Source organism: Diplodia seriata, assembly GCF_021436955.1.
Source record: "Diplodia seriata strain FDS-637 chromosome Unknown scaffold_10, whole genome shotgun sequence".
Lineage (NCBI taxonomy): Eukaryota > Fungi > Ascomycota > Dothideomycetes > Botryosphaeriales > Botryosphaeriaceae > Diplodia > Diplodia seriata.
In genome coordinates this window covers 933,624-959,003 of record NW_027117317.1, presented here as the reverse complement: position 1 = coordinate 959,003, position 25,380 = coordinate 933,624, and the positions used below count along the sequence as shown (strand labels likewise).

Here is a 25,380-nt window from a genome sequence, read left to right as displayed (position 1 = left end):
AAGGAGAAGGCGTAGATTGCGACTGCCACCACGTGGGATCAGCGAGGGAGGATGAGGATGGATGCAGATTGGGCCGCATCGAGTTAGCTGGCGGCGTCGGCCATGTCCGGGCAGCCGCCAAGAGAGGCGGGCGGAGCGGACCAGACGGCCAATCTTCCTCCTGACTTCTGGAATGGCGATCAGCCCGGCGGTGCAATGTTTCCTGCGCAAGCGTCGCGCGGCGTGAGTCGGGCGCGGGCGGCAGAGGCGTCAGGCCTCGGAGTGCGGGGCTGTGGTTCAGCGGCGGCTGCCGGCGGCCATGGTGGTGAGGGCGCCGCTGCTGGCTGCGAGGGTGATCCCAGGCCGAGGGCGGGACGGGCTGAGATGCCTGCTCTCCACGAGGCGGCGGGCAGCCAATCGACGAATTTGGCGCAGGGATGCAGCGGTTCGCACAGTCGGTGGTCTCGATGCGATCCGCGGCCTGGTTGCTTTTTCCGATCTGCCGTTGCCTCTGGAGCAGTCGCACGTCGGCAGCCGTAGGCAGCGGCACCGCGGCGCCGGCTTTGGCTGACCTTTGGCTGACCATCGCACGCCGCGAAGCGAGGCGGAGAACGCCGCACATCAACGTCTTTCTTTCTGCCTGCTGCCCAGATCGAGCTCCACGATTCACGCGCCTGTCTGGCCGTCGGCAAATGGCGCTGCGCTCGCGCCAGGCAGCCAGCGTCGTCGGGGCCAGACTGGGGCTCACGGCGCGCGGGAGAGAGGGCAGGCACAGCAGGCATGCCCCTTACTGCACTCCTTCCGCGGCCGGCCGGCTACTCTGTCGCGTGGCAGCAAACGCTGTCCTCTTGCGCACATCCATACAACGCCCTTAGCTGCGCCCCGCGCAGCCAACAGGATGCGCTTCCGCCGCCGGCTCACGACTAATGCTTGTGGCTTGCCGCCTTGGCTTCTTCCACGCGGGCCCATAAGTTCTGAGGCGGAAGTCCCATCAATAATTACAATACACATGCCAATACGGGCGTACGCCACGGCGGATTTGCCGCGCGGCAACCGCTCCGGAAAAGCCGCGCCTTACGGAGAAGCATGGACCAATTCTTCATTTGAACAACTCCAACGTTGAGTAGCTATTGTTTACGTATTTCCTATAGACATGCGACGCTGAACCATGTTTGGCCATTCAGACCGCCGTCAGCAGCAAGCTTAGAAGTCAGCCGACCACTCGCTGTCGCTGCTCTCCTTCCGGGCCGTCTCGACATGGCTCTTGAACGTCTTGCTCATCTCCATGACCTGGCGGAAGTGCTCGACACCAACAACAGTCTCGGCCGCGTCGTCGTGCTCGGGGTCCTCGATGGCCTCGAACTCGGCGAGCGAGATGGCCGTCTGGAAGGCGTTCCTGATCTCGCGGCCATTCCAGTCGACGTTGCCCACCTCCTCGTCATCCAGCACAAACCGCTCGGCCTCGTCGCTGACGCGCAGCTTGCCGACCATCTCGCGCTTGAGCTTGTCGATGAAACTGGCCCAAATTACGCGGCGGCGCTGGCGGTCGAGCTTGTCGAAGCCGATGACGACGTGCACGCGCGACATGAAGGCCTCGTCGATGTGCTCGACACGGTTGGTGGTGAGGAAGAGGATGCCGCCGAAGTACTCCATCTTGCGCAGGAAAGCGGCCACCACGCCGTTGCGCGCCAGGTCGGACGCGCGCCGGCGCTCGAGAAAGATGTCGGCCTCGTCGATGAGCAGGATGGCGCGCCAGCGGTGCGCTAGGTCGAACCACATAGTCAACTCCTTCTCGATCTTTTCCTCGTTGCGGCCCAGGTCGCCGATGGTCAGCGCCAGCAGCGGGCGTCGCGTCGATATAGCCGTCTTTTCGACCGTGTAAGTCTTACCCACGCCGGGCGGGCCGTGGAGAAGCACCACGACGCCCTCCCCCTTGTTTTTGATGAAGTCGGCCGACCACGACTGCCTGGTCGACACCTGCCGGTGCGACAGGGCCCGGATGATGCGCAGGTTGTCCGTCCCGATGTTGGCGTCCGGAACGTACGCCGGCGGGCCCATGGAGCGCATGTTGTCGACGTGCACCGGCATCCACGCCTTGTGGCTCAGCGCAAATGCGAGCATCACCGGCGACACCAGGAACGAGTGGTCGTCCGAGAGCATCTCCTGCGACACCTCCTCCGGGTCGATGCACACTGGCTGCATGTGCGAAGCCGCCTTGTCTTTCTCAAGACTCTTCTCCGTCGCGTAGGCGAGGTAGTTGTCCCAGCTGAACTCCCACTGGTTCTCCGGCACCTTCTCGCGCCGTGGGATGGCGGTCTCGGCCACAATCGGGCCTTCGTACTGTAGAGGGCGTTAGCATTGATACCGTTTGGCACATGCACCACTTACGTAGGCCTTCGCCTTATCCATGAACTTGCCCTTGTAGGACAGATAAGAGTGGCCCTTCCACGCGATATCGCACGCCTTTGCACCCCTCTGCTGGAACTTGGCCTTTCGCTCGCCGCCGTCGCGCTTGTCGAAGTACTCGCGCGGGTAGACGGGCAGCTTCATGACCTCCTTCTCGCCCTCGAAATACGGCACCTCAATGTCCAGCAGCGCGCGGCGCATGCGGGCCGTCTTCCAGCGGTGACCGAGGAACCATACTTTCACGGTCCATTTGCGGTCTTCCTTGTTATCCGCCGTCTCGAGCTCGACGCTCTCGATGGCGCAGCCCAGCACCTCGTCGTCATGCGTGCAGTACGACAGCACGCCGGGCCGCAGCAGGTACCACAGGTCCTCGAACGTCGTGGTGGGCTCGTCGCGCCTGAGTCGCCGCCGTGCCGGTAGCGCCACCCGCTCGACGTGCGGCTCGAGGTACTCTAGCAGGATGCGCAGGTGCTCGTACTTGACCGACACGTCGTCCGGCTCCTGCTCCGGGTCCGTCACGCGGTCGAGCGCCAACCGGTTCTTCAGGTCGCGCAGCTCGGTGATGTAGTGCACAAGGGCGCAGTACGGCTCGTGGACAGTGACGGTATCGCCAGTAAGGTTTTGGCTTCATTCGTAGAAGTGTCAGCCATGCGGGTTCGATTGGGACCAGCATAACTTACCTCGGGTAGAACTGGACGACCTCCCTGATGGCCTCGAGCAGCCAAGCAGAGTGGATGACCATCCTCGTCTCGCCGATCTTGAGGATGCGCTTGTTCTCCAGCGTCGCCGGCTCCTTCTTCTTCTCCTTCTCATCGTCGTCGTCGTCGCTCAGGAGGCCCGGGGCTCTCGCGGCCTGGGCGGCCCAAGACTCGATGCCGTCGTCGCCGCCGCCGCCGAACTTCTCGCCCCACAGGCCGCCGTAGAACTTGGGCCGGTTGGACGCGACGTCAAGGCCGGTGATGATTTCGAAGACGGGGTCGCGCACGTCGACCAGGGCGCTGGGGTCCTGCGACACCTGTAGGTCGAAGGGCGTGCCGTCCTGCTTGACATCGAAGTTGGGCCCGTACTGGTCCTCGCACTCGACCTTGTACCGGATCATGGCCTCCATCTGCTTGCGCAGGTCCGTCTCGCCCGAGCCGGTCTCGGGCTGATTGATCTGGTTGTTGTCCGCCATTTGTAGATAGCCGTGCAATAGAGTGGGTGTTGAATGAACCTACGAGGAGCAATTAAGCAGAGCAGGCCTGCTGGATGAAACGTCCTCACGAGCGGCCATTTTATATGGACAAGAGAATCGGATCGTTGACTCTTATCCAACCCCGCGTTTTGTGGGTCTAAGACAGCAGTCAAGACGGTGCCTGTCCAGGCAGAAGCGCGGGATCTAGAAAACTTGGCACCAGGCAGAAGACCCCAAGTGCACGGCGATCCGTCGCACAGGCCGGGCCCTCTCACTTTCGTTGCCAATGAGATCTCCAGGGCATGGTGGGGAGCTGTGGTGGGGAGCTGGGGGCAAAGGCCGGTACCTGGGGCGCCGGATTAGGCAACATTCTGACAAGGCAGGTTTCCGAGTCACCAGCGGGAACTTGCCGCTTGCGAGGCAGACTTCGCTGCACGTTGCCGCAGTAGTGCTCCAATCAGTGCCCTTGCCGGTTCGAACGATAGGGAAGTGTCTCAGAATCTCACGCGCCGAGTGGTGCCTGCTTGGATGTGGCTGCCTGGCGCTATGACCGGATCTCAGCAGGAATCCCACCTTGGCGTTGATAGAAGCGGGATCCCCAATGTCCATCTGAACTCATCACCCCAGTCAAGATACTGCTGTTGTCCTAGTCCCCTTTCGGCCTGGCGCCGCAGCCTAATTGTCCAGTGGATTACCCCGACGGGTTGGAACCAACATGAAGTACGCAGCAGCGTCCAATGGGTGCACAGCGGCCCGGCTGGCTTGGTGATGACTCAGAACTGGTGCTCATCAACCCTCAGTAAGGCAAAGGGAAAAGGCAGGAGCACTTACCGGGGTCACGGGCACTCCCCTTTGGTTATTCTTCCCCAACATCCTCCGCCCAATCACACGGCGAGCCTCGAGCCAAGGTCGTGAAGCAAAACAAGTGTTCGTATTCAATACTACAGCCGCTCCACTTACAAGATAAAATTTCGCAAGCAGAATTTCCCATTAAACCCCATTCCATGTCGAACGCAACGCCGTCCCTTTTGATATGTCGCAATCGAACGAGTCAACTTTTTTCTTTTTTGTGCATCTCTTCAAGCCACCGGTGTGAGGACATCAAATGAGCCCGTGCCGACGTTGTTGAGCTTGCCGATAACAATCCGGGCACTGGGGTTGTCCAAGGTGTCAACGTCCTCCTCCAGCACTGCGTCCTTCAGGAAGCCAACCGTCGTCTCGAAGCTCATCTTCATGAACGGCGACACGTTGCTCTTTAGACCAATCCGGTTGAAGGCTGTGTAGCCGCCGCTTCTGGTCATCACGTCCGCGATCAGGTTGAGATGTCTGTTGTCGACCGAGATACCGTGACCGCCGAAGACAGCCGACATTTCCTTGACGATGCTGGCACGCGCTGCCTCGACGCCGTACAGCCGGAGGATCTGGGCAATGTCGTTGGTGTACATCCTGTGCGGATCGTGCACATCTTGGTAGTCACGGAGTGCGACCATGTTGGACCCGTCCACGAGCACCACGTTCTTCTCCTCCTGACCAACCTTCTCTGTCGTCGACAAACACGCCTTGATGCCTGGGATGGCTTGGATGACTGCATCCTTGCAAGCACTCTCGACGAGGTTGAGCATCAGAAGCTTAGCTGTCGAGACGTCATACTCGAACACGACCTCGCACCACTGACCCTTGGCGTCGTCAAACTTGAACGATGTCACGTCTTCGACCTTTGACATAATCCTTTGCTCCCTCTCAGCAGCTGCTGCCTTGGAGATCTTGCGCGGTTTCGACCCGGATTCACTCTCCGAATCTTCGTCGGAGCTCTGACCAGGCTTGGGGCTGCCACCGTATGCCTCGTCCTCCTGCATTGGATCCGGGCTCGCATCTCTTTGACGACCTTCGGCTGCAATGGCTTCCTCGTCATCATCGGGGTTTTCGTATGACGTGGCCATTTGACGGTTGGCCTTCTGCTTATCGTTGGTCGCGTCCTCATCCTCACCATCGTCCTCATCATCCTCGTCGTCATCAACTCCGTCTCCTTCGTCGGCCTCCTCTCTTTCAGCTTGAGGGCGACCCTGGTGCTCTTTCACTGTCCGAGACGACTTGCCGATATCTGGGAGCGCATCCGACTTAGCAGCTGCCTTGAGCGTCTTCTCTTGGCCCTTCTTCTTGAGAAGATCCCGGATAAGCTTCCTCAGACGGTGAAGGAACTTAGTTTCAATCGCACGCTCGACGTCCTTGACAGTGATGGCGTATTCCTCGCAGTATTCCTTGGCTGGGAAGAGGTTCAGGCGGATTCTATAGATCTTCGCTTGAGAATATGCCACACCGCGGCCCAGTGTTTCGCTGACGGTCACGTTATCGACCACCTGGGCAAGCGACAGGCGGCTGATGCCCTTGGCGAAGCGTTCACTCTCCTCCTTCGTAACCTCGTTATTCACGTATAGCGTCATGCTCGGTGTAGAGATGGCGGCCGAAGCCGTCATGACAATTTCACGAAGACGAGGGATACCGAGCGTGACGTTCTTTGCCGAGTGACCAGCCAAATGGAACGTGTTGAGCGTCATCTGAGTGGAAGGCTCGCCAATTGACTGGCCTGCCACGACTCCAACGGCTTCTCCCGGTTCAATCAAGGACTTCAGATATTTGATGTCAAGCAAAGCGTTGAATGTCTTCTTGGACAGGCCGGCCTCAACGTTTTGCTTCTTGTCTTTGATGAGCCTATCGGGGTTGTTGTCGAGGTACTCCTTCTTCGCTTGGTAGAAGTTCTCCGAGGTGACCGCATAACGGCTGGGGTTCCAGTGGGCGAGCGCGGGATCCTTGCAGCCGAGATCCCCAGTCTTGCGGTACTTCTTCGAGGCATTCTTGTTCCACTCGCTCGCCTCCTCGTTTTGCAGCCTCGACAACTGTCCTCTGATATCCATGGATTCGAAGACAGACTTGAAGTTCTCGGCGGAGAATTTGAAATCATTGAGGTATCGCACTCGGGTGGGATCCAAGCCGTCCTCACCGTAGAGGAACTGGATCATCGAGCCGTCTGAGTCACGCACAGTGGTATCGTACTCAACCTTGAGACCCTCCATACCCTTGATGAGACAGCGCTGCAGGTAGCCAGAACGGGAAGTCTTGACGGCCGTATCAATCAAACCTTCGCGGCCGGCCATGGTATGGAAGTAGTATTCCTGGGGTCTGATACCAGTCAAGAAACGGTCAACGACGTAGCCGCCCGCTCTGATGCTTGACTCGTACGGCTTGAAGCATGGCAGCGTCTTGCCGCTGACCATGACGGGCACACGTCTACCTTCCAAAACCTGTTGACCGAGATTGCAGGAAATCAGGTTGGCATTGACTGGACTGCCCTTGGCACCAGTACCCGTCATCCGCTGCATCTGGTTCGCCGGGAACTGCCTGATCAGGTGGTCGGGCAAACAGGCCGAGGTGACTGCTGAAGAAACCTTACCGGAAGCAGCATTCGTAAGCTGGTCAAGACCGTGCTGCTTTGAGTCGTCGCGGTGCACGGCTTCCAAACGCCTCAAGAGCTCGGGGTTGTCGGATCGGATTTTGCTGTTGGTTAGAGAGACATATTTTGAGGCAACCTCGAGACCAACCGTCTCCGCAGCCTGCAGCGCTTCTCTCCGAGCCTTTTCACCTTGAGCTGTGAGGATCAAATCTTGCACACCGCAAGAGTGAGCCCACATATGAAGCAGTTTCTATGTCTCGTCAGTGATGTGCCTGAAGTCTTGATTGATCTGAACGTACCGTGAGCAGTCTTCCCAAAGCACTCAGCACACGGCCGGCAGCGGTATGACCGTAGGCTTCGTAGACCGAGTTGATCAAACCACCGCCGGCAGGCCCAATCTGCTTCTTATCCAGGATGCCCATGAGCAGCTCGCCGTCCTTGAAGAGGACAGTGCCTTCTTCAGATCCCTTGCCCCATCTATCTGCTGCTGTCTGCGACTTCGAGGTGAAATTAAGGGGTCCATGAGACTCGGGCTTGATGTTCTTCAGAAGAGTCGTAATGAGCTGCTTGCCGGTCCAGAGAGGGCGAGGTTTCCAGAGAGCTGGGGGAACAGTAAGGATCCTTCCCGACGTGGTGTGGCCATCTTCAGGCCTGAGACCTCCGTAGATAAGGTTTTGGTAGTCGTCTTTGGTGAAAAAGGTATCCTTGGAGCAAAGAAGGACGCACAACGTGATGTGATCCTGGATGAGACCACGCAGTGGGTCTCCTGCTGTTGCAGAGAGGTATTGGTGGTCAGCGTCCGCGATCGTGGCTGCTTCCGCGCGAGCAAGCTCATTTTGTGGGAAGTGCATGTTCATCTCGTCACCATCAAAATCCGCATTGTAGGTGTTACAGTTGGCGTAGTGCATGCGGATGGTACGCTCTCCGGGCAGAACGCGCGCTCTGTGAACCATCATGGACGGCTTATGTAAAGTCGGCTGTCTGTTCATGATAACAACGTCACCATTGTTAAGATGCCGATACACCTTCTTGTTTCTTGCCCCGGAGAAGTTCGCTCCGGAGGAAGGTGCAAGCAATTGATTGGCGATAGCGACACGCTCCTCGTAGTTCTTCTTAGCAAGAAGCGTGACACTGCCGTTTTCATCTTCCACAGCAACAGCACCCGGCCACTTGTCGGGACCGTTCAGAACAGCCTCTTTCAACTCGTCGAAGTTGTGGCTCGTGACCGGCTCAGGGTAATGCAGCTTCTTCGCAAAGACCGGCGGAACACCAATCTCATTGGAGTTCAGGTTCGGATCAGGACTGATGACAGACCGAGCTGCGAAATTGACACGCTTTCCCATCATGTGTTTACGGAAAAGTCCCTCCTTCTTTTCAAGCTTCTGCTTGATACCGTCCTCATTTCTTTTACCAGCGGCGCCCTGCGTGGGGTTGCGGTCGCGGTCGATCAATGAGTTGACTGCATCCTGGAGTCCTACGAAGGCATCCTGAAGCGAGTCGTACGTTCTAGCAGGCCGGCCTTGCAAACCGGAGCCACTCTTGATTTCCTGCATAATCTGGTTGATCGTGTCGCAAGCGGTCAGAATGCCCTTGTAAAGCGAGTTGACAGAAGCTTCGGCGATTGAATCTCCCGTCTTGGCCTCTGGTCTGAACTTGTTCGGTGGCACGATCATAGCTTTGATGAAGAACATCTCGGCGCTGACCTTTCCGCCCTTTCTGCGCGAGCGCGGACCGTACACGTGGGACAAAATATCCTGCTCTTTTTGGAACAACCGCTCAAGGCTGTACAGGACGACTGAAGAGTTAACGTAGGACTGACCCTCGCCCTCGTCTTCCGGTTTTTGCTTCTTCGTCGCGGTCATAGACGCATCGGCGATCAAGCCTCCAGCAATCTCTTCGTCCGCGTCAAGCGACTCGCCCTCGGACTCCTCCTCGCCCATATCTGCGACGCCCTCGTCAACGTCCATGCGATCCGAGGCGTCCTTGTCCTTGGTGGCCTGCAGTGCCCGTTTCCTGGAAACCTCTTCGACGATTGGCGCGGTGGTCTTGATGCCTTTCTGGATCATCGCGTTTTTGTCCTTTTTGCTAAGGCCTTTCTTGAAAATCTTGGCATAACGGTCCTTTCGGAAGGTAGGCGAGATACCCCCGCAGTTGCCGCACTTTCTCGACTTGTTGATGTCGGCTAGGAAGTCCTTGATGATGTACCTCCGTTCCTCAGCGACCGCCTCGGTTCGCTTCTGCGACCCGTCAGACTTCTTGCGAATGCCAGCGTCCTTCAACGCACGCTTGACGTAGGCCTCGCGCTTCTGAATGATGCCCTGGGCATCGGCATCGCTGTCCTCGGACTCGACGTCCTCGCCCTCCTCCTTCGACCCCTTGACATTCGGAGCCTCGACCATTTCGAGCTCTGCGGCCTCCTTCAAAAGGCCGTGGTGGACCAGGCGCAGCTTGCAGGAGTAGAGGTGGGTGGTCACTTTCGACATTTTAAGACCGTGGCAGTACTGGCACTGTGCGCGGAGGAGGCGGAGCAGCTGGTCCATGAAAGTGGGGTGGTAGACGGGGACGGGCAAGTCGATGTGGCCGCTGTGCCCAGGGCAGCGGAATTCGTCCAGGTTGCATGTCGCGCATGGCGAGCCCAGGGCAGCTCCAAGCGCCAAGTCGTGCAAGCCATTGGGGACCGGATGCCCTAATGTATCCTAGAGTCTACATCAGAGCTGTTCGGCAGGCTGCACACGGAGAACGACTTACGAAAGTAACCGCGGCTGTAATGCGCTTGACCGACAAGCTCTTGATCTCGTCGGCGCTCAAAACACCGAACTCGACGCCTTTGATGGCGCTCGAGACGGGATCTGCAATGTTCATGCCCGCGTTACGCGCCATTGTGAGGGGTGAAGAGTAGAGAGGTGGGCGACGCGGCCGAATCGCGCATGGAGGGTTGAAAAGAGCGCGCGCGGCGGCGAAGGGAAGGCGCGGTGGAGTGCTGCCAAAAATTTGGGCCGGCGCTTTGCCGGAAGATCTGCATCTGCCATGCCGGCCGCGACCGCCACGCTCACCGCCTAGGCTCCAGCGCCATTGCTCCAGCTTCACCTCTCCGGAATTTCTGGCCGACCTGCCTGCCATCCCTTCGATCTCAACCTCCCCCGAGCTTCCAACCGACACCCGCCGTAATGACAGGAAAGCGCCCCCATCCAGACGATGCCTACGCCGCCGACCATAAGCGCACGCGCTCAAACAACGCTTCGCCAGCGCCGCCCGCCAATGGAGCCGACGCGAAGCCCGACTTCGCGAAGGCTATGGCTGAAGCTCGCGCGCGTGCAGCAAACATGAGAGCTAGAAAGGACGCTCAGAATGGCGCTACCGTGTCGCCGTCTCCTTCGCCAGCCCCAGGCACTCCGGCCACAGCCTCTCCTCCTGCGTCGAGCGCCCTGGACGCTGCACGTCAAAAGATCGAGGCTATGAAGGCCCGGGTAGCTGCCGCTACCAAGAAGGTCTCCACGCCGACCCCACAGCCTCCGGAGTTCGAGGAAACGATGTCGCGTGCGAGGGGAGGATTGAACATCGGCCTGCATCCCGCTTTACTTGGAGATGCTGGCGCTGGAGGGGCGAAGGGGAAGCAGGCCATCCAGCCAAAGTTTGCGACAACAATGGCAAACAGGCGGACAGGATCGCCCATGCAGAAGGACAAGAAACAGTTGGACTTGGCGCCACCGAACTTGGAAGAACTGAAGAAGAACCCCTACTACGACCCCAATGTCGGAGGCGCCACTGCAAAGGGCAGGCACTCCAAGCAGCTTGTCTTCAACCAGAAGGGCAAGTTCATTCAGCAGGCCAATGCCCTGCGGAGGCAGGAGGCGCTTGAGCAGATGAAAAAGAGAATTGCGGACCAGGCAAAGAAGGTCGGACTCGACGAGGCTACCGACAAGAACTTTTTGGTCCCAGCTCCGCCGGAGGTAGAATGGTGGGACGAGGGGTTGGTCGGCTCGGAATACGATGTGGAGAAAGCTAAGCTGGAAAGTCCCGACTCTATTGTGACAATATACGTGCAACACCCCGTTCTCTTGGAGCCACCGCAGGAGAAGAAGAACCCCGGTCTCAAGCCGCTTCCCCTCACAAAGAAGGAGCAGGCGAAGCTCCGTCGCCAACGGCGTATGGCGGAGCATAAGGAGCAACAAGCGAAGATTCGGCTGGGACTGGAGCCACCTCCTCCTCCGAAGGTCAAGAAATCGAACTTGATGCGCGTACTAGGAGAACAGGCGGTGAAGGATCCGACGGCTGTGGAAGCCCGTGTGAACCGCGAGATTGCGGAGCGCGCGGAGAAGCACGAGAACGATAACCAGGCGCGCAAGCTTACCAAGGAACAACGACACGAGAAGCTGGCGGCCAATCAAGAAACAGATGCATCCAAGGGTGTAAGTGGTCCGCAACCTCTGCTGAATCGCTCAATAGTAACGGTCTACTTAGATCATCATGTGTGTATTCAAGGTCGACAACCTCTGCTTTGGCAAGCACAGATACCAGATCGACGTCAATGCCAAGCAGAGCGCACTTACGGGCATCGTGATTCTGAACCCGAAATTCAACCTTATTGTCGTCGAGGGTGGTGCACACTCAATCCGATTCTACAAGAAGTTGCTCACACAACGCATTAGGTGGACGGAGAATGCTCAGTACGTATTGTGCCACCAGCTTTCAATGGTCTTCAGCTAATTTTGAATAGGCCGCAGAGTGTGCGCGAAGGAAACAAAGAAGCGGAAGCAGCGTGGCAACAGTCCGTAGATGAGAATGGGGAGCTAAAGGATCTGAGCTACAACAAGTGCACACTTATCTGGGAGGGTGAGGAAAGGGACCGCGCCTTCAGGAAGTGGTTTGGACTGAAAGTGTGTGAGTCGGATGGTGAGGCGAAGGAGGCGCTGACGAGGTCGAAGATGGAGAACATGTGGACTCTGGCAAAGACTTTCCAGGACTAGGCGCCCGGAAGGTTGAGTCTTGGATGGCACTTAGGCTTTGAGCGGAGATGCTAACAAAAGGTTTTTAAGAAAGCGGAGAAGTAGGATCAACAATACCAATAAGACGACATGCGCTGCTGGCAATAAGAAGTATCAAGCAAAAGTCTGCTTCACGGGTTTCATCCTATTGTTCCATCTCATCGATGATGACCAGAAGTGCCACCTCTATTCTCTGACGCAAGGAAGCGGGAGTTGACCCATTCGTGACCATTCATTTTCATGTTTTTTTTTTTTTTCAGCTGCGTCCTACATGCTTCGACTACCCAAGTACATGATTTGATAGTTTAGAGCTACAGGGAGCAATTTAGGTAAATAGAGTATCAAGAACTTTTTTACCACTCGGGCTCTCACTTGTCACTCCCTTTTAGGATTCCAACTCCTCATAATTCCGTTTAATTTCCTTCTCTCTATTAGTACACTTCCAATTTGCGACCACGCTCATCCCCAAAACCGAAACTCCCTGCTACGCATGCACCCATTCTCTCCGGACACCGTGACCTTCGACCTCATGCATATTGCCTCTTGTCAACCATTCAAGCCTCGACCCCCGCCATAACCTCATCCATATCTCCGCCCTCATCGAACTCATCCGCAGCATCCCGCATCCGCACCTCCTTATCCGGCGCATCCATCAGCATCTGAATCTCCTCGTCCTGCCTCTGCTTCTGGTACTTTCTCAGGTCCTCCATCCCCCAAACACTGACTCCCTCGGCCAGCTGGGCTCCGAAATTTTTACTCATATCGCGCAAGAACTTCTTCGCCATCGCCGCCGCCTGGTCAATACTCATGTTCGAGTCCGCGTCGGAGAGGTGCTGGGCGATCCACTTGGGCAGCTGGGTCCGTTTATTCCTGAAGCGCTTGTCCGCCAACACCATTATTCCGTAATCGTCCTTGCCACGCAGGACGCGGCCCAGACACTGCGCGGCGTGGCGCATGGCGTCGAAGGAGAGGAAATCGTTTTCGCGGATGTGATATGTCTCGCGGAGGAACTCGAGGCGCGCTTTGAGGATGCGCGACTCGGTGTACTGGAAGGGGACGCCGATGCACAGCACGGTGCGGCCGTAGTGATGGTCGAAATCGATGCCTTCGCTGACCTTCCCACGGGCGACGCAGAGGAGGACGGCACCGCGGCCGTTGTTGCAGGCGGTGCGGTAGGTCTCGAGGGCGAGCGAGGTCTCCTGGGCGTCAGGTGTCTCAACGAGGATCAGTTTGTAGCGCCATACATCGTCGAGGATGCCCATGCCTTGCCATTGGCTGATGACAGATTCCATGTAAAGATAACTGGGGAAGAAGACCACGATGCCGTCGGGGGTGAGCTTGCAGAACTCCCGGAGGAGAACGCCGTAGTTCTTGACCACATTGGGGTCGTTGCGGACTCCAAAGCTCGAGCTGATGGCTGCTTGATCGCTTCCTCGAGTGACGACCATGGGCAAGAATGACTTCCGAGCGAGAGTCATAGTGTAGGACTCCTGTACTACCGTCGAGAAGTTGAGCATCTTGGGGTACATGTCCAGAGGCGAGATTGTCCCGGAGGTAATGATGACCGAACTGAAGCGTTCGAACACCGGCTTGATGGCGATCGAGGCATCCAAGCACGTGAAGTGGAAGATCGGATTGGGTACGGTGGCACCTTCAGCCTCGTAAGGCTCAAGAATGAGGAGGAACCCGGTATCGTAGGTTGCCACTAGTGTTGCAAATGTGGCAACCTCCTGCAGTGGCTGATAGTCCTCGATATTGGTCAGCTCCAGCGTTCGTACAAGGGAGGTCAAGCGCTCGGCACAAAACCGCAGAGGCTTTCGTTCGATGAAAGTGAGCTCCTTGAGATGGACCAGGAACGACGGAGGCGTTTCCGCAACCACATGCAACACTTTCATGCGAGTTTTGAGATACTCGATGAAGCGTTTTAGGAAGGATACGAAGTGCTCTGCCCGTCGAATGTTACCAGGCACGGCTTCTTTCAGTAGGTCGTCTGGCAAGGCGGGATTCGACATGAACGAGTCTTCATCCCGCGCTTCGTCGGCTGCCCGGAGGCCTTCGACGAGCTTTGAATATTCGTTGCTTAGCTTCTCAGCGTCGGTCGCCTTCATTTCGGTAATCTTCCGCTCCAGATTGTTCGCGCCACGAGTGGCTTTCCGGAGGGAGTCCTCGGTCAGGTCGATACTCAGTGATTCAATGCAGACATTGTCGATGTTGTGAGCCTCGTCGAAGACGACGATGCAGTCTTTGGACAGCTCCTTGGACACCCGCTCGGCGATCTTGGGGTCGAGCAAGTAATGGTAGGAGTAGATGATGACGTTGCAAAAAGGCATCATTCGCCTGACCGTAAAATATGGGCATTGCTTGTGCTCTTCTCCGTATCTCAAGACATCCTCAAAGGTGAAGACGCCCGGGGGGATCAGATTGTGTGGCTCTAACAAGTCCAGGTTGTCGTGGTAGATGCAAAGATCGACGTCCTCGCCGCGTTCCTTCTTCTCCTTGACGAAACCGGCCGTCAGGCTGCGGCATCTAGCATCGACCACGGCGCCGTTCTTCTCACGCTTCACTGAGGGGTGCAAGCACAGGTTCTTGCGACTGGTGAGGCCCAGGCCGCGGAAGTCTTCTTCGTAACCGAGCTGCTCGGTGCGATACTTCATCAAGGCCTTGAGCTCGTGCAGCGCCTTTTCGATCTCAGACATGGTCCGCGAGCAGTAGATCAGCTTGCGCTTTTCAGGCTGATGTTGCTGGTAGGCAATAATCAGTGACAGCAGCGAGACGGTCTTGCCAGTGCCCGACGGCATCTCCAGGATGCAGTTTCCGCCGGCATCGAGAGTGCGTTTCAAGTCGCACATGTACTTGTACTGCTCAGGGTAGATGCGCGGGTACGGAAATAGCACCGGCAGATCGCTAGAACGCGTCAGGCAGATGCACGGCGAAGACGGGGGTGGTGTTGACGCACTCGATGTTGAACTTCATCTCGGCGGCTTGCTGCACACTGGCGGAGCAGCTGGGTGGCGCAGGAGCGGAGGCGGGATGGCGACGTGGGAAGCGCCCGGAAGCAGCACTTCACATTGCCGCTTGCCTCTGGGGAGACGAAGTGCTGCTGACAATGGAACGCAGGTGAGCCGCGAGTCAGCCGCTAGCGCCGGGAGCAAGCGAGCCTTGGCGCATCTGCCTGCCACCTGCGTCTGCGTCATCATCGTCGTCCCGCCGTGCCGCCGTCGCGACCCGCCATTTTCTTACTCCCGCCAGCGGCAACCACACCCCCGTCCCCACCCACCATGAGCAAAAAGGCCAAGTCGCAGGCCAGCAGCAGCCGCGCCGGCGCTGGCTTTGGCTTCGGATCCGGCGCCTCCTTCTCAGCCTTCGGCGCCTCGGCCTCCCCGCTCTCGTACGTCTCCGAGCCGCCAGACCTCTCGTCCATTTCCGATGCGAACACGGTTGTCGCCTTCAAGAACCTCTCAAAGAAGGACAGCACAACCAAGGCGAAGGCATTGGAGGATCTGCAGACGACCGTCACCTCGTCAGGCGCACCAGTGGAGGAGGCTGTGCTTGAGGCCTGGGTGCGTTCTTCTCCAGCATGTACATATATCGCGGTAGTGTTAATAAAGGCGTCTACTGCCAGGTCCAAATTTACCCTCGTACCTCCATTGATACTTCTCGACGAGTCCGCCAGCTTGCGCACACGGTCCAGGGCCAGATCGCTACGGCATGTGGAAAGCGCATTGCTAGACATATGCCCAAGGTCGTCGGCGCCTGGCTGGCTGGCCTCTACGATAACGACAAGTCTGTCTCGCTGGCCGCGCAAGCATCCTTCAAGTCCGTGTTTGCATCTCCGGAGAAGCTGCACAATGTCCGCAAAGCCTTCCAGCAACAGATCCTCGAGTACTCCCGTAGCGTAATCGACAAGGAGACGTCTAGCACCCTGAGTGACGAGAGGAACACAAGCCCAGATGATGCCGAAGGGAAATACAACAGGGTGATTGCTTCAAGCATCGCGGTCATCGCAAGTCTTCTCACGGAACTGTCCGCGGAAGAGCTCGCCAAGGAACAGAGCAGCTACGAAGAAGCCATGCAGGACAGCAGACTTTGGGACTTCTCTTCATACAACGACCCTGCTGTTAGACGGGCTATCCATAGGCTTTTGAGGACTTTCATGGCGAAACAGCGCGGTACGTCCAGCACCCCTTCGTCACGAGCTACATAATATTGACCTTGGGTACCTTAGATGCATTTTCGAGCAACCTGCCAACAATTTCCAAGGCTTACCTGGCCAACGCGCTCAACTCGGATCAAACCGGTTCTGCATATGAGTTTTCCGAAACCCTGGTCGCTCTTACCAAAATATCCCCCGCTGTCTGGACGGAACACTACACGTCGAAGACGCCAGTGACCAGGCGCCTGCGGCAATTCCTGAAGCGTGGTTCGCAAGGCGGTCCCCGAGAATACTGGGAGAATGTTACCAAAATCATGACTAGCCTGCCCAATGAGGTATTGCCTTCAGATTCAGCCGAGGCCACCGAGGTTCTTAATGCGATCCGCAGTGGCATCATCAGCAAGGATGAGCCTCGCATGAACATCAGCGCTGCATACACGGCATATTTCAATGTGACAGCTGCGCTCTCGGCGGGATTTTCTGAAGAGGAGCAGCATAAGCTATTGGCTGAGATGGTGTTACCGCTCGTGCTCCAGTACATCAAACCGTCGCAAGAGACCGCTACATGGGCTGTCCCTGCTCCCCAAGCCGCGAGCTTGATAAGTCAAGTTTTGGCGATTCCAACAATGCTCCTGGTCCTGGAGTCCCAATGGCAGCAGGTGACGGACGGTCTTATCGAAGACATGAAGACATCGCAACCAGCTCAAGCCAAGGATTACGAGACATCTCAGAACCAAGTCAATGACGAGGGTCAGAGGTGGGCTGACGTAGCATCTAAGCTCCTTGAAGCATCTCCCTCTCAAGCTGTCCGCGAGACGCTTGCGAGGTCATCTTCGCAAGTACTCAAAGAAGCGCTCGAGCTCCTAAGGTCTCGAAATGGTAAGCCTTATGGTGCAGCGGGTCTTGTGGAGGCAATGCTCAAGTTGTTGAAGCCATTCCTGTTTGAAGACACTGAGTGCTCCGAGCTCCTGACTTTGTTCATCAAGGATGACCTCCCTTCGCTTTTTCTGTCATCATCATCCTCCAAATTGGCTTCCATTCTGCGTGCCTATAGCGACCGTCCTGATTTCGAAGATGTCTGGAGAAAGACGCTGAAGACATGCGTTGATGAGGCGGAGCCGCAGGCAAAGCTCACTGCACTGGCGCAGCTCTTGTCCTCGTTAGACTCTCAGAAGCAGATCGCAGTGGGGAATCCAGAACTTCAAAGCTTCATTCTGGAGAGATTCCGGCTGTCTATTCAAGGCCAGGCAGATTGGACCTTCCCCAACCAGCTGCTCAGGGGTTCCTCGGTCCTGGCGGATGATACGGTAGATACCGTTCTGGCAGAGATGACACAGTCACTCTCTATTTCCAGTCAGGCTCAGAATGCGCTCCAAGGTCTTTCTAATATCGTCCAGCAGAGCCCCGACATAGTCCGAAGATATGTCCCCACACCCGGTGGTTCTGTTCTGCTCCAGAAACTTGTATCAATCACTGAAAATCCAAATGATGAAGTTGCAGAGCAAGCTTCCAACCTGGAGAACCGTATCAAGGCAACTCTATCGGATAGCAGCAGCAAAGCGGCTCTAAAGAGCTCTATCTTCGACGTCATCTCTCGGGGACTTGTCGATGCAGCTGCTGACTCGGTCTCACCGAGTACACTTGTCGAGCTTGCGAAGGACCTCTTCAGCGATTCTGAGATGGAGAAAGAGGAGCTATCTGAAAATCTTTTGCCTCCTCACCACGTTTGGGAGGTCGCCCTGAAACGTTTCTTAGACGTCCCTCCGCATCCAACCTTTGCCATCACGAACCCTCTTGGCGGAAGCGTATACTTGGTTGAACCAAATCCGCGGCCGGCAAAGGTACCCCGAGACTCCGAAGGCTTCTCTCCGGCTTTGAGAATGGCTGCCTATACGGCACGTCTCCTTGCCAAGGCTCCCATTTTGGAACACCTGCCTGTCGAGAGAAAGGCTCAATTGTACAGACAGCTCCTCTTGACCATACAGCTCACGAATGACAACATCAGCCGTGCCACCTCAAACGACATCTTCAGTGTGTACAATGCTCACACCGAAAACGATGTGGTCGAGGTGGTCGCTGACGTACAAGCCTTGATCACTGACTGGGTTTTGAAGTCGAGATCGTCTTGGTCTGGAGACGATGCTTCCGAGCACTCCTTCATTCAAGCTGCATGGTACCCTCTCCGGCAGGCATCGCGGGGGCTATCGTCGGAAGCCTTTTACAACGCGCGAGCCTACGCTACCACCATTTCTGAGTTAATTGAGATGCATGGTTGGCCAGGCAAGGAAACCGCAAACATGGAAAACCACTTGAAAGAGATCCGAAGGAGTGAAGGCAAGTACAGCTTAATACGATGAAATCCCAATAGCCTGCTGACTTTAGGCAGATACACTACTAGTTGCAGCGTTCCTCTACGGCCATAGCACCCCGCTAGCATCCCATGGCTCCGCGTCTCGCATGTGCAATGAGCTCATCGCGCAACTGACAGGCCACAACATTTCTCAAGATGGGCAAGGAGGTACGCTCACGCAAAGACAGTCATCCGGAAGATACCAATACTGATGTTCAATCGCAGGGCTGAAGCAGCTTGTCCTACTCAATGTCATCGTTGCTAACCAAGATGGAATCACTGACACTATCGCGAAGCAGCGGCTCGTCTTCTTCGTCAAACACTTGACCGAATGGCTGGACCTTCGGGACGATGAGGCTCTCCTTCTGCCAGTCAGGGCCGAAGTTTACCGCTCTTTCTCGTTGCTGCTCCCACTCATGAAGGACATCTACGGAGAGCACTGGGAAGATATTATCAACTCCTTGATTGCCTTCTGGACGACAGCTGGCCGCTTCAAAGACCAAGGTCTTGGATATGAAGAGGCCATTCCGTGCATACATGCATCGCTCAAGCTTTACTCGACGCTGAAGGTGCTTCACGCCGACGAGGACCCGAACGAAGATCTGGTCGAAATATGGAAATACTCGCAGCCGCAAATCTCGAAGGCGCTTATTGAGCTGCTGAAGCAATCTGAAGGTTTGGATGACTACAATCATCAGCCTCTCAAGATTGTCAACGAGCTCCTCTCGCGGCAGATCAGTTCCATCTCCGTCGCTCAACTAGAGAACACGGAAGACCTCTTCCCACTCCTGGTCACTGAGTCCAGCTCAGTGCAACAGGCAGCATTTGACATCCTACACAAGCAAATACCAGCTGCACAGGAGGAGATTTCCATCAATGCTGCGCTTGAGAAGACGACGGCGCAGTTGCCTGACGAGCTGCTTTCGCTCGTGCTTGAGGCTCCTTCCAAGGATGTCATTGGAAGTTGGGACTTCAGTAGGGCGATGCCGCTCGGCCTTCGCGGGTACCTCTTCAGCTGGTTGCTCATATTCGACCACTTCACCAACTCGGTAAGCAATACCGTCTCAAGGCCTGGCATCGCATCACTAACATCATCTCTAGTCATACAAGGTCAAGACGGACTACATTGAGCACCTGCAGAAAGAGGGCCATGTGCCGCAGCTGCTCGACTTCCTGACCGAGTTCCTGGGCCACACGAAGGGCAAGCCCGTCGACATTTCCAAGTTCGACCTCTCGCGCTACGACCCACACGCAACGGACACCCCTCTCGCTGACGCCCGCTACCTCGCCGCGCATCTCTATTTCCTCACGCTGCAGCATCTACCCTCGCTCTCCAAGTCTTGGTGGATCGACTGCAAGTCGCGGCAGACGGTGCTGGCGGTCGAGAGCTGGACGGAACGCTTCGTGTCGCCGCACATTGTGGCGGCGGCGTTGGCCGCCGTCAGCGAGTGGGCCAACAGTGCGGACAACGCGGCGTCGGACGAGGCGCTGACGGTGAAGGTCAACCAGCGCGGCAAGGAGATCACCGCCGGCTACGAGGTCGACGAGCAGTTCATGACCATCGTCGTGCGGCTGCCCGCCAACTACCCGCTCGCGCCCGTCGTCGTCGAGGGCATCAACCGCGTCGCCGTATCGGAGCAGAAGTGGCAGGCTTGGCTGCGCAACTGCCAGGGCGTCGTCACGTTTTCGAACGGCAATCTGGTCGATGGTCTGATCTCGTGGCGGAGGAATGTCGTCGGCACGCTCAAGGGCCAGACTGAGTGCGCGATTTGCTATAGCATCATCAGCGCGGATAAGCAGCTGCCGAGCAAGAGGTGTTCGACCTGCAAGAACTTGTTCCACACGAGTTGCTTGTACAAGTGGTTCAAGAGCAGCAATGGAAGCAGTTGTCCGCTGTGTAGGAATCCTTTCAATTACGGCTAGGCGGGGTCTCGGGATAGACTCGGTGCATGGGTATGGAGTTGGAAGTATGGAAGGTTAGCAGCAGATGTTGATGGAGTTTATGGAGTGCATCTTGAGCACATAGGTATGAAGTATGGTGTAGAGGCCGAGATTTTCTAAATGTTTCATACCGGCTGCCCAAGCCCATGTATGCACTGGTTCGGAGATGGACCAGAATCACTTGGCAAAGCGCTTCTTCCTGCAAAGCAGTCACAAGTTCAGGATGAAACTCGGAAAGCTCATATAGTAGAAGTGATGAAATCCAGACAATCTCTGCTACAAGATGGCGGGATTTTGAAAAGAGGATTCTGGCCACTGCTCGACATCAAACTGGTCCACGCATTGCTGATCTCACCCCAAGCAATATGAGGATGTATGAGTGTCGAAAAGCGCCATCTCAATCGTGCCCACGGATGTTGTGTCTGATAGCACCAGGCCCAGCTCCGCTATTGGGGGTTTGTTCCTTGGGTCTCTAGCTGCTTCCAAGCGGTGCTGAACAAATCACCCTCGCCATCTCTCCAACCCCAAGCGACGCAGTAGTGTGCAGACAGAAGGTTCCACTCTTCCTCCTCGTCCAAGTCGCGAGCAGGGCTTCCTCCCTTGGAGTTTGGATCTGCCTTTTTGAGCCACTTTTCCCAAACGAACTTGACCTCGACAGCAGCCTGGCCGCTGGTAAAGCCATATCGTTTCAAGCGCTCGCGCTGGCGAAGCAATGAAGAGTACTTTTTCAGCGTCTGCAGCACGATTCCGCGCCTCGATAGGTTCGAAATCATCATTTGGCCAAAAGCATCATCGGGCTCGATGGGCTCGTACAGGACGAGGGAGACTGGAGTTGGAGCCGGAATCCGACTCGAGACCAAGTTGGCAACGATACTGTCGGCGTCATCCGGGGCCAGGTAGATAAGGCAGCATTCGGAGAGGATGAGGGTAGGGGTTGTGGGCGACAAGTTTGGCAGCTCAGGGAGCGCCGTCGGCGAGTCAGCGACGGAGGATGACAGTGCCAGAGAGCGAAGGTCGAGCGGGTGGATGTTGTAGATTGGTGAGTAGAGCGAGGTAAGGTCCTCGGAGATGTGAAGATCAGCGGGATTGGGGAGGTGCGACGTGATAACAGAGAGAAGGGTGGGTGTGCGCTTGATGGCGGCAATCTTCTTCCTCGTGTTGGCGGGAAAATCGATTTCGTGGTAGATCAGAGGGACGGAGGCGCGCGTTGAAAGAGTTCGGAAGACGCGTGTGTCGCTTCCAGCACCCAGTGACACAACCTGCTTGGGTTGATCGGGCTCGGTATCAAGAAAATGGTCGACGAGCCGGTCAATAGCCACAGTACGGACGTACGTGCCTGCGCGCGAGTTAGGGCGAGGAAACGGACGGACAAAGATGCTGATTACCCCTGTTGATGATAGGAAATCGGCTCTGCACCTCTTCCGTAACGAAGTCCTTGATGAATGGATCACGGAGGAAGCCCGCGTCCACGGCGCTCACCCGGGAGCCCAGAGCATCGCCGTCGGTCTGCTGGACAATACTGTCTTGAGATTCGGCAGAGTGGGCGCCACGTCCTGCTGGGCCGTGTCGGGGGCCTCTGCCGCGTCCACGTGAGCCTCCGCGCCCCGATCTCAGTGAGTCGAGTAGATTGGGAATTTGCGGAGCGGACATTGCTTAGGTGGTGACGACGGCCTTGGCTGGAGGCGCGGGGACGGCAAGGCGGCGGCAGATCCAAAGGCGGTGAGGCTCCGCCTGGCTTTGGCTTTCGATTTCTCTTTCCAACCCTTCCGGCGCGCATCACCACCGCCGCAACTCCCTCGCACGCTCACAACCCCCGCCCCGCATCGCTCCTGCCAGAACCATGGACGACGGCAGGAACACTGAAGCTGAGCGCGAGGCTTCTCGCCTCTGGCGCGCCTGGCGCACCGCCCACGAGATGGTCGCCGACAGGGTGTGCTCCACTCCGCCCGAGCTTGCCTCCTCCGCTAACATACTGCCGCTCAGGGCTACGTTATCGCCGAGTCCGAGTACAAGCTCACCTTGGACGAGTTTCGCCAGCGCTTCGGTGACCAGACCGGCTACGTTGAGTATGCGCACCCTCCACCCTCCGCATCCTCCTCCGCCGAGGCAGCCAATTGACCTGACCGCAGTCGCAAGCAGCTCGCCTTCTCTGCCGGCCCCAGCGACGAGATGAAGCGCAAGCACTACAACCCCCGCAAGCCCACTGACACCATCGGCAACATCTGGATCGAGTTCAACGGCGACCAGAACATTGGTGTCAAGCAGCTGCGCAACTTCGGCCACACCCTCAACGAGAACCAGTTCAGCTCCGGCATCTTCATTACCGCCGTCCCAGTCACCGGCGCCGCCCAGAAGATCATTCCGTCCCTGCACCCACTCATCATGGAGATCTTCATGGAGCAGGACCTCCTCGTCAACATCACCCACCACGAACTCGTCCCCAAGCACGTCCTGCTCAGCGCCGAGGAGAAGGCTGCGCTTCTCAAGCGCTATCGTTTGAAGGAGAGCCAGCTTCCACGTATCCAGCAGGGTGACCCCGTCTCCAGGTACCTGGGTCTGAGGAGAGGTCAGGTCGTGAAGATTATCAGGAAGTCGGAGACGGCGGGCAGGTACGCAAGTTACAGATGGGTCATCTAAAGGAGCGGGCGTGTGACGCAGCGGTCGGTTCGTGAGCGCGACTGGCGTTTGGGGAGGGGCTGGTTCTCAAGATTTTCTTTGTCTCTGAATACGCATCACACACTGGGTAAGGCTGGTGCACTGGAGTTTTTACGGGAAAGCCTGGGTGAGCAGACCGCTGTCATTTCAAAACTCATCATCTGGGACATTGGCATAGATGGCGGTCCAGAGAGGACCATGAATTGGCCTCGTAATCCCAGCAAAACAAAAAGCAGCGTTCTATACCAGACATCTATCATTGCTTGCACTGCACATTGTTGTCCTTTGTGCTCCAATCCATTTCCTCATTTGTGTCCTCAAAGAAACATTGACATTGGATGCTTTGAGATAAAGCGCTGATACGCTTGGTTTTTTGTGGCGTTAGTCATCATATTTGACTGCAACGATCCGGGTGGGTTGCATTCCAAGTGCTGATAAGCTATCAACCTCCATGAGATGTTAGGGAAATGAAGATCCCGACAGCACAGGTTCAGGTCAGCAGCTGTATGGACCGGGCGCGACACATTCTGCATTCGGCTGGCACTGGGGATATTGTTCTCGAGGCAGCCGACGTTTCGTGGAGTGCCACTCTCCCACGGGATTGTATGTCGCAGATGAAAGAGGGAACTCGGATGCTCTCACCCTGTCCACAGACGGAAAAGTTAGTTATGAGCTTCGAAACATTACGGTTAAAGACATGGGATGCCACTTGAACTGAATTCTACATCGAGTAGTTTGGATTGGTTTTGAAAGAGACAACATGTGGAGCAGGGGAAGCATATGCTAGGCTCCTTGACCAAAGGCTGTTGGTAGTAGCATTCGGCGAGCTTGGACTCCTTCTCAATTCTGGGGCAAGTAGCACTGAATGGGTCCAGCGACGACCACTATCAGATTGCGGCGCAAATGGTACAACCGCCGATGGGGAAGTTCAACCCCATCCTTTGTACAGGTACGGCAGCTGACTCCGTCTGCGGGCACATTTATCCGACAACCTAAGACCGTATCTGTACCTGCATAGCGCAGCCGCCAGCGTCTTTGTTCCGACTTCGGAAATGCGTTTCCCGAGGCGACGCCGACACGACGATGCCGGTGCCGGTGCCGGTCCAGCCGCTGCCGCTGCGGCGTTGCGGCAGTCTGACGCCATGCGGGCGATCAATCAATGTTTCTTCTAAGCAACTCCAAGACACCAATCGCAACTGCATCCTATTCCAAACAAGCTCATTGTCTCCCTTGCATCAACAATGGCTTCCTACCTTAGCCGTGCAGCTCCCCGCGCCCTCAACACTTCCCTCCGCGCCGCCGCCCGCCCGGCGCTGCGCTCCTCCATCAAAGTCCAGCGCCCCGCCACCCCCCTCTTCCGCCGCTTCCTGTCGACCCCCGCCGAGCAGCCACGCCTGCGCCTGGGCTCTATCGGTACGGAATGACTCATCTCTATACAATTGAAAGCAAAAGCCTGAGTGCTGACCGATCCGTCTCCTTGCAGCGCCCAACTTCACGGCCAAGACGACGCAGGGCGAGATCGACTTCCACAAATGGATTGGTGACAGCTGGGCAATCCTTTTCTCGCACCCGGCAGACTTCACACCCGTCTGCACTACGGAGCTGGGCGCCTTCGCTAAGCTCAAGCCCGAGTTCGAGAAGCGCAATGTCAAGATGATCGGGCTTGTAAGCAACCGCCCCACGCTCGTTCATCAATGAACCCTTGTGCCATCCATGATTGCACAGTAACACGACAGTTGCTGACGAAAGCCTGCAATCAGAGTGCCGACGACCTCAAGTCGCACGAGGACTGGGTCGGCGATATCAACGAGCTCAGCTCCACGCAGCTCAGTTTCCCCATCATCGCCGACGCCGACCGCAAGGTCTCCTTCCTCTACGACATGGTCACCGAGGACGACATGCGCGACATCGCCACCAAGGGCCTGCCCTTCACCATCCGCTCCGTCTTCGTCGTTGACCCGGCTAAGAAGATTCGTCTGATGATGATCTACCCAGCCTCGACCGGCCGCAACAGCGCCGAGGTTCTGCGCGTCATCGACTCGCTGCAGCTGGGCGACAAGAAGGGTGTCGTCACCCCCATCGACTGGAACCAGGGTGAGGATGTCATCGTGCCACCCAGCGTCAGCACCGCCGATGCCAAGAAGAAGTTTGGTGAGGTCCGCGAGCTCAAACCGTACCTGCGCTACACCAATGTTGGCAAATAACTGCAGGCAAGGCCACTCGAGGTAGACGAAACGCGAAAGAAAACAAACAAAAGTCGAGAAATGTATTACAGGTAGAACCCTAATT

General features: G+C 56.8%; 8 protein-coding genes across 8 annotated transcripts; 4 read left to right on the top strand and 4 right to left on the bottom strand.

The window, feature by feature from the left end:
- Positions 1-1,182: 1,182 nt before the first annotated feature.
- Positions 1,183-3,559, bottom strand: SLS55_009489 (uncharacterized protein; the record flags this gene model as incomplete). The annotated part of the gene is made up of 3 exons (XM_066780890.1): positions 1,183-2,319; positions 2,368-3,010; positions 3,066-3,559. The coding sequence occupies 3 exons, from the start codon at positions 3,557-3,559 to the stop codon at positions 1,183-1,185; spliced, it is 2,274 nt and encodes a 757-aa protein (XP_066628836.1).
- A 1,079-nt stretch (positions 3,560-4,638) lies between these two features.
- SLS55_009488 (uncharacterized protein) lies at positions 4,639-9,887 on the bottom strand (the record flags this gene model as incomplete). The annotated part of the gene is made up of 3 exons (XM_066780889.1): positions 4,639-7,257; positions 7,307-9,703; positions 9,756-9,887. 3 exons carry the CDS (start codon positions 9,885-9,887, stop codon positions 4,639-4,641), a joined length of 5,148 nt encoding a protein of 1,715 aa, XP_066628835.1.
- A 287-nt stretch (positions 9,888-10,174) lies between these two features.
- Positions 10,175-11,974, top strand: prp3 (U4/U5/U6 small nuclear ribonucleoprotein prp3; the record flags this gene model as incomplete). The annotated part of the gene is made up of 3 exons (XM_066780888.1): positions 10,175-11,416; positions 11,469-11,674; positions 11,725-11,974. The coding sequence occupies 3 exons, from the start codon at positions 10,175-10,177 to the stop codon at positions 11,972-11,974; spliced, it is 1,698 nt and encodes a 565-aa protein (XP_066628834.1).
- Positions 11,975-12,546: 572 nt separating this feature from the next.
- RAD3 (TFIIH/NER complex ATP-dependent 5'-3' DNA helicase subunit) lies at positions 12,547-14,965 on the bottom strand (the record flags this gene model as incomplete). The annotated part of the gene is made up of 2 exons (XM_066780887.1): positions 12,547-14,896; positions 14,949-14,965. The coding sequence occupies 2 exons, from the start codon at positions 14,963-14,965 to the stop codon at positions 12,547-12,549; spliced, it is 2,367 nt and encodes a 788-aa protein (XP_066628833.1).
- A 305-nt stretch (positions 14,966-15,270) lies between these two features.
- Positions 15,271-20,418, top strand: SLS55_009485 (uncharacterized protein; the record flags this gene model as incomplete). The annotated part of the gene is made up of 6 exons (XM_066780886.1): positions 15,271-15,552; positions 15,615-16,161; positions 16,218-18,473; positions 18,532-18,663; positions 18,721-19,544; positions 19,597-20,418. 6 exons carry the CDS (start codon positions 15,271-15,273, stop codon positions 20,416-20,418), a joined length of 4,863 nt encoding a protein of 1,620 aa, XP_066628832.1.
- A 464-nt stretch (positions 20,419-20,882) lies between these two features.
- PPM1 (carboxy methyl transferase for protein phosphatase 2A) lies at positions 20,883-22,086 on the bottom strand (the record flags this gene model as incomplete). Its single annotated transcript, XM_066780885.1, has 2 exons — positions 20,883-21,772; positions 21,822-22,086. 2 exons carry the CDS (start codon positions 22,084-22,086, stop codon positions 20,883-20,885), a joined length of 1,155 nt encoding a protein of 384 aa, XP_066628831.1.
- Positions 22,087-22,276: 190 nt separating this feature from the next.
- On the top strand, positions 22,277-23,073 carry RPB5 (DNA-directed RNA polymerases II 24 kDa polypeptide (RNA polymerase II subunit 5); the record flags this gene model as incomplete). The annotated part of the gene is made up of 3 exons (XM_066780884.1): positions 22,277-22,366; positions 22,420-22,502; positions 22,566-23,073. 3 exons carry the CDS (start codon positions 22,277-22,279, stop codon positions 23,071-23,073), a joined length of 681 nt encoding a protein of 226 aa, XP_066628830.1.
- Positions 23,074-24,332: 1,259 nt separating this feature from the next.
- Positions 24,333-25,295, top strand: PRX1_1 (peroxiredoxin 1; the record flags this gene model as incomplete). Its single annotated transcript, XM_066780883.1, has 3 exons — positions 24,333-24,504; positions 24,575-24,756; positions 24,852-25,295. 3 exons carry the CDS (start codon positions 24,333-24,335, stop codon positions 25,293-25,295), a joined length of 798 nt encoding a protein of 265 aa, XP_066628829.1.
- Between the last annotated feature and the right edge of the window lie 85 nt (positions 25,296-25,380).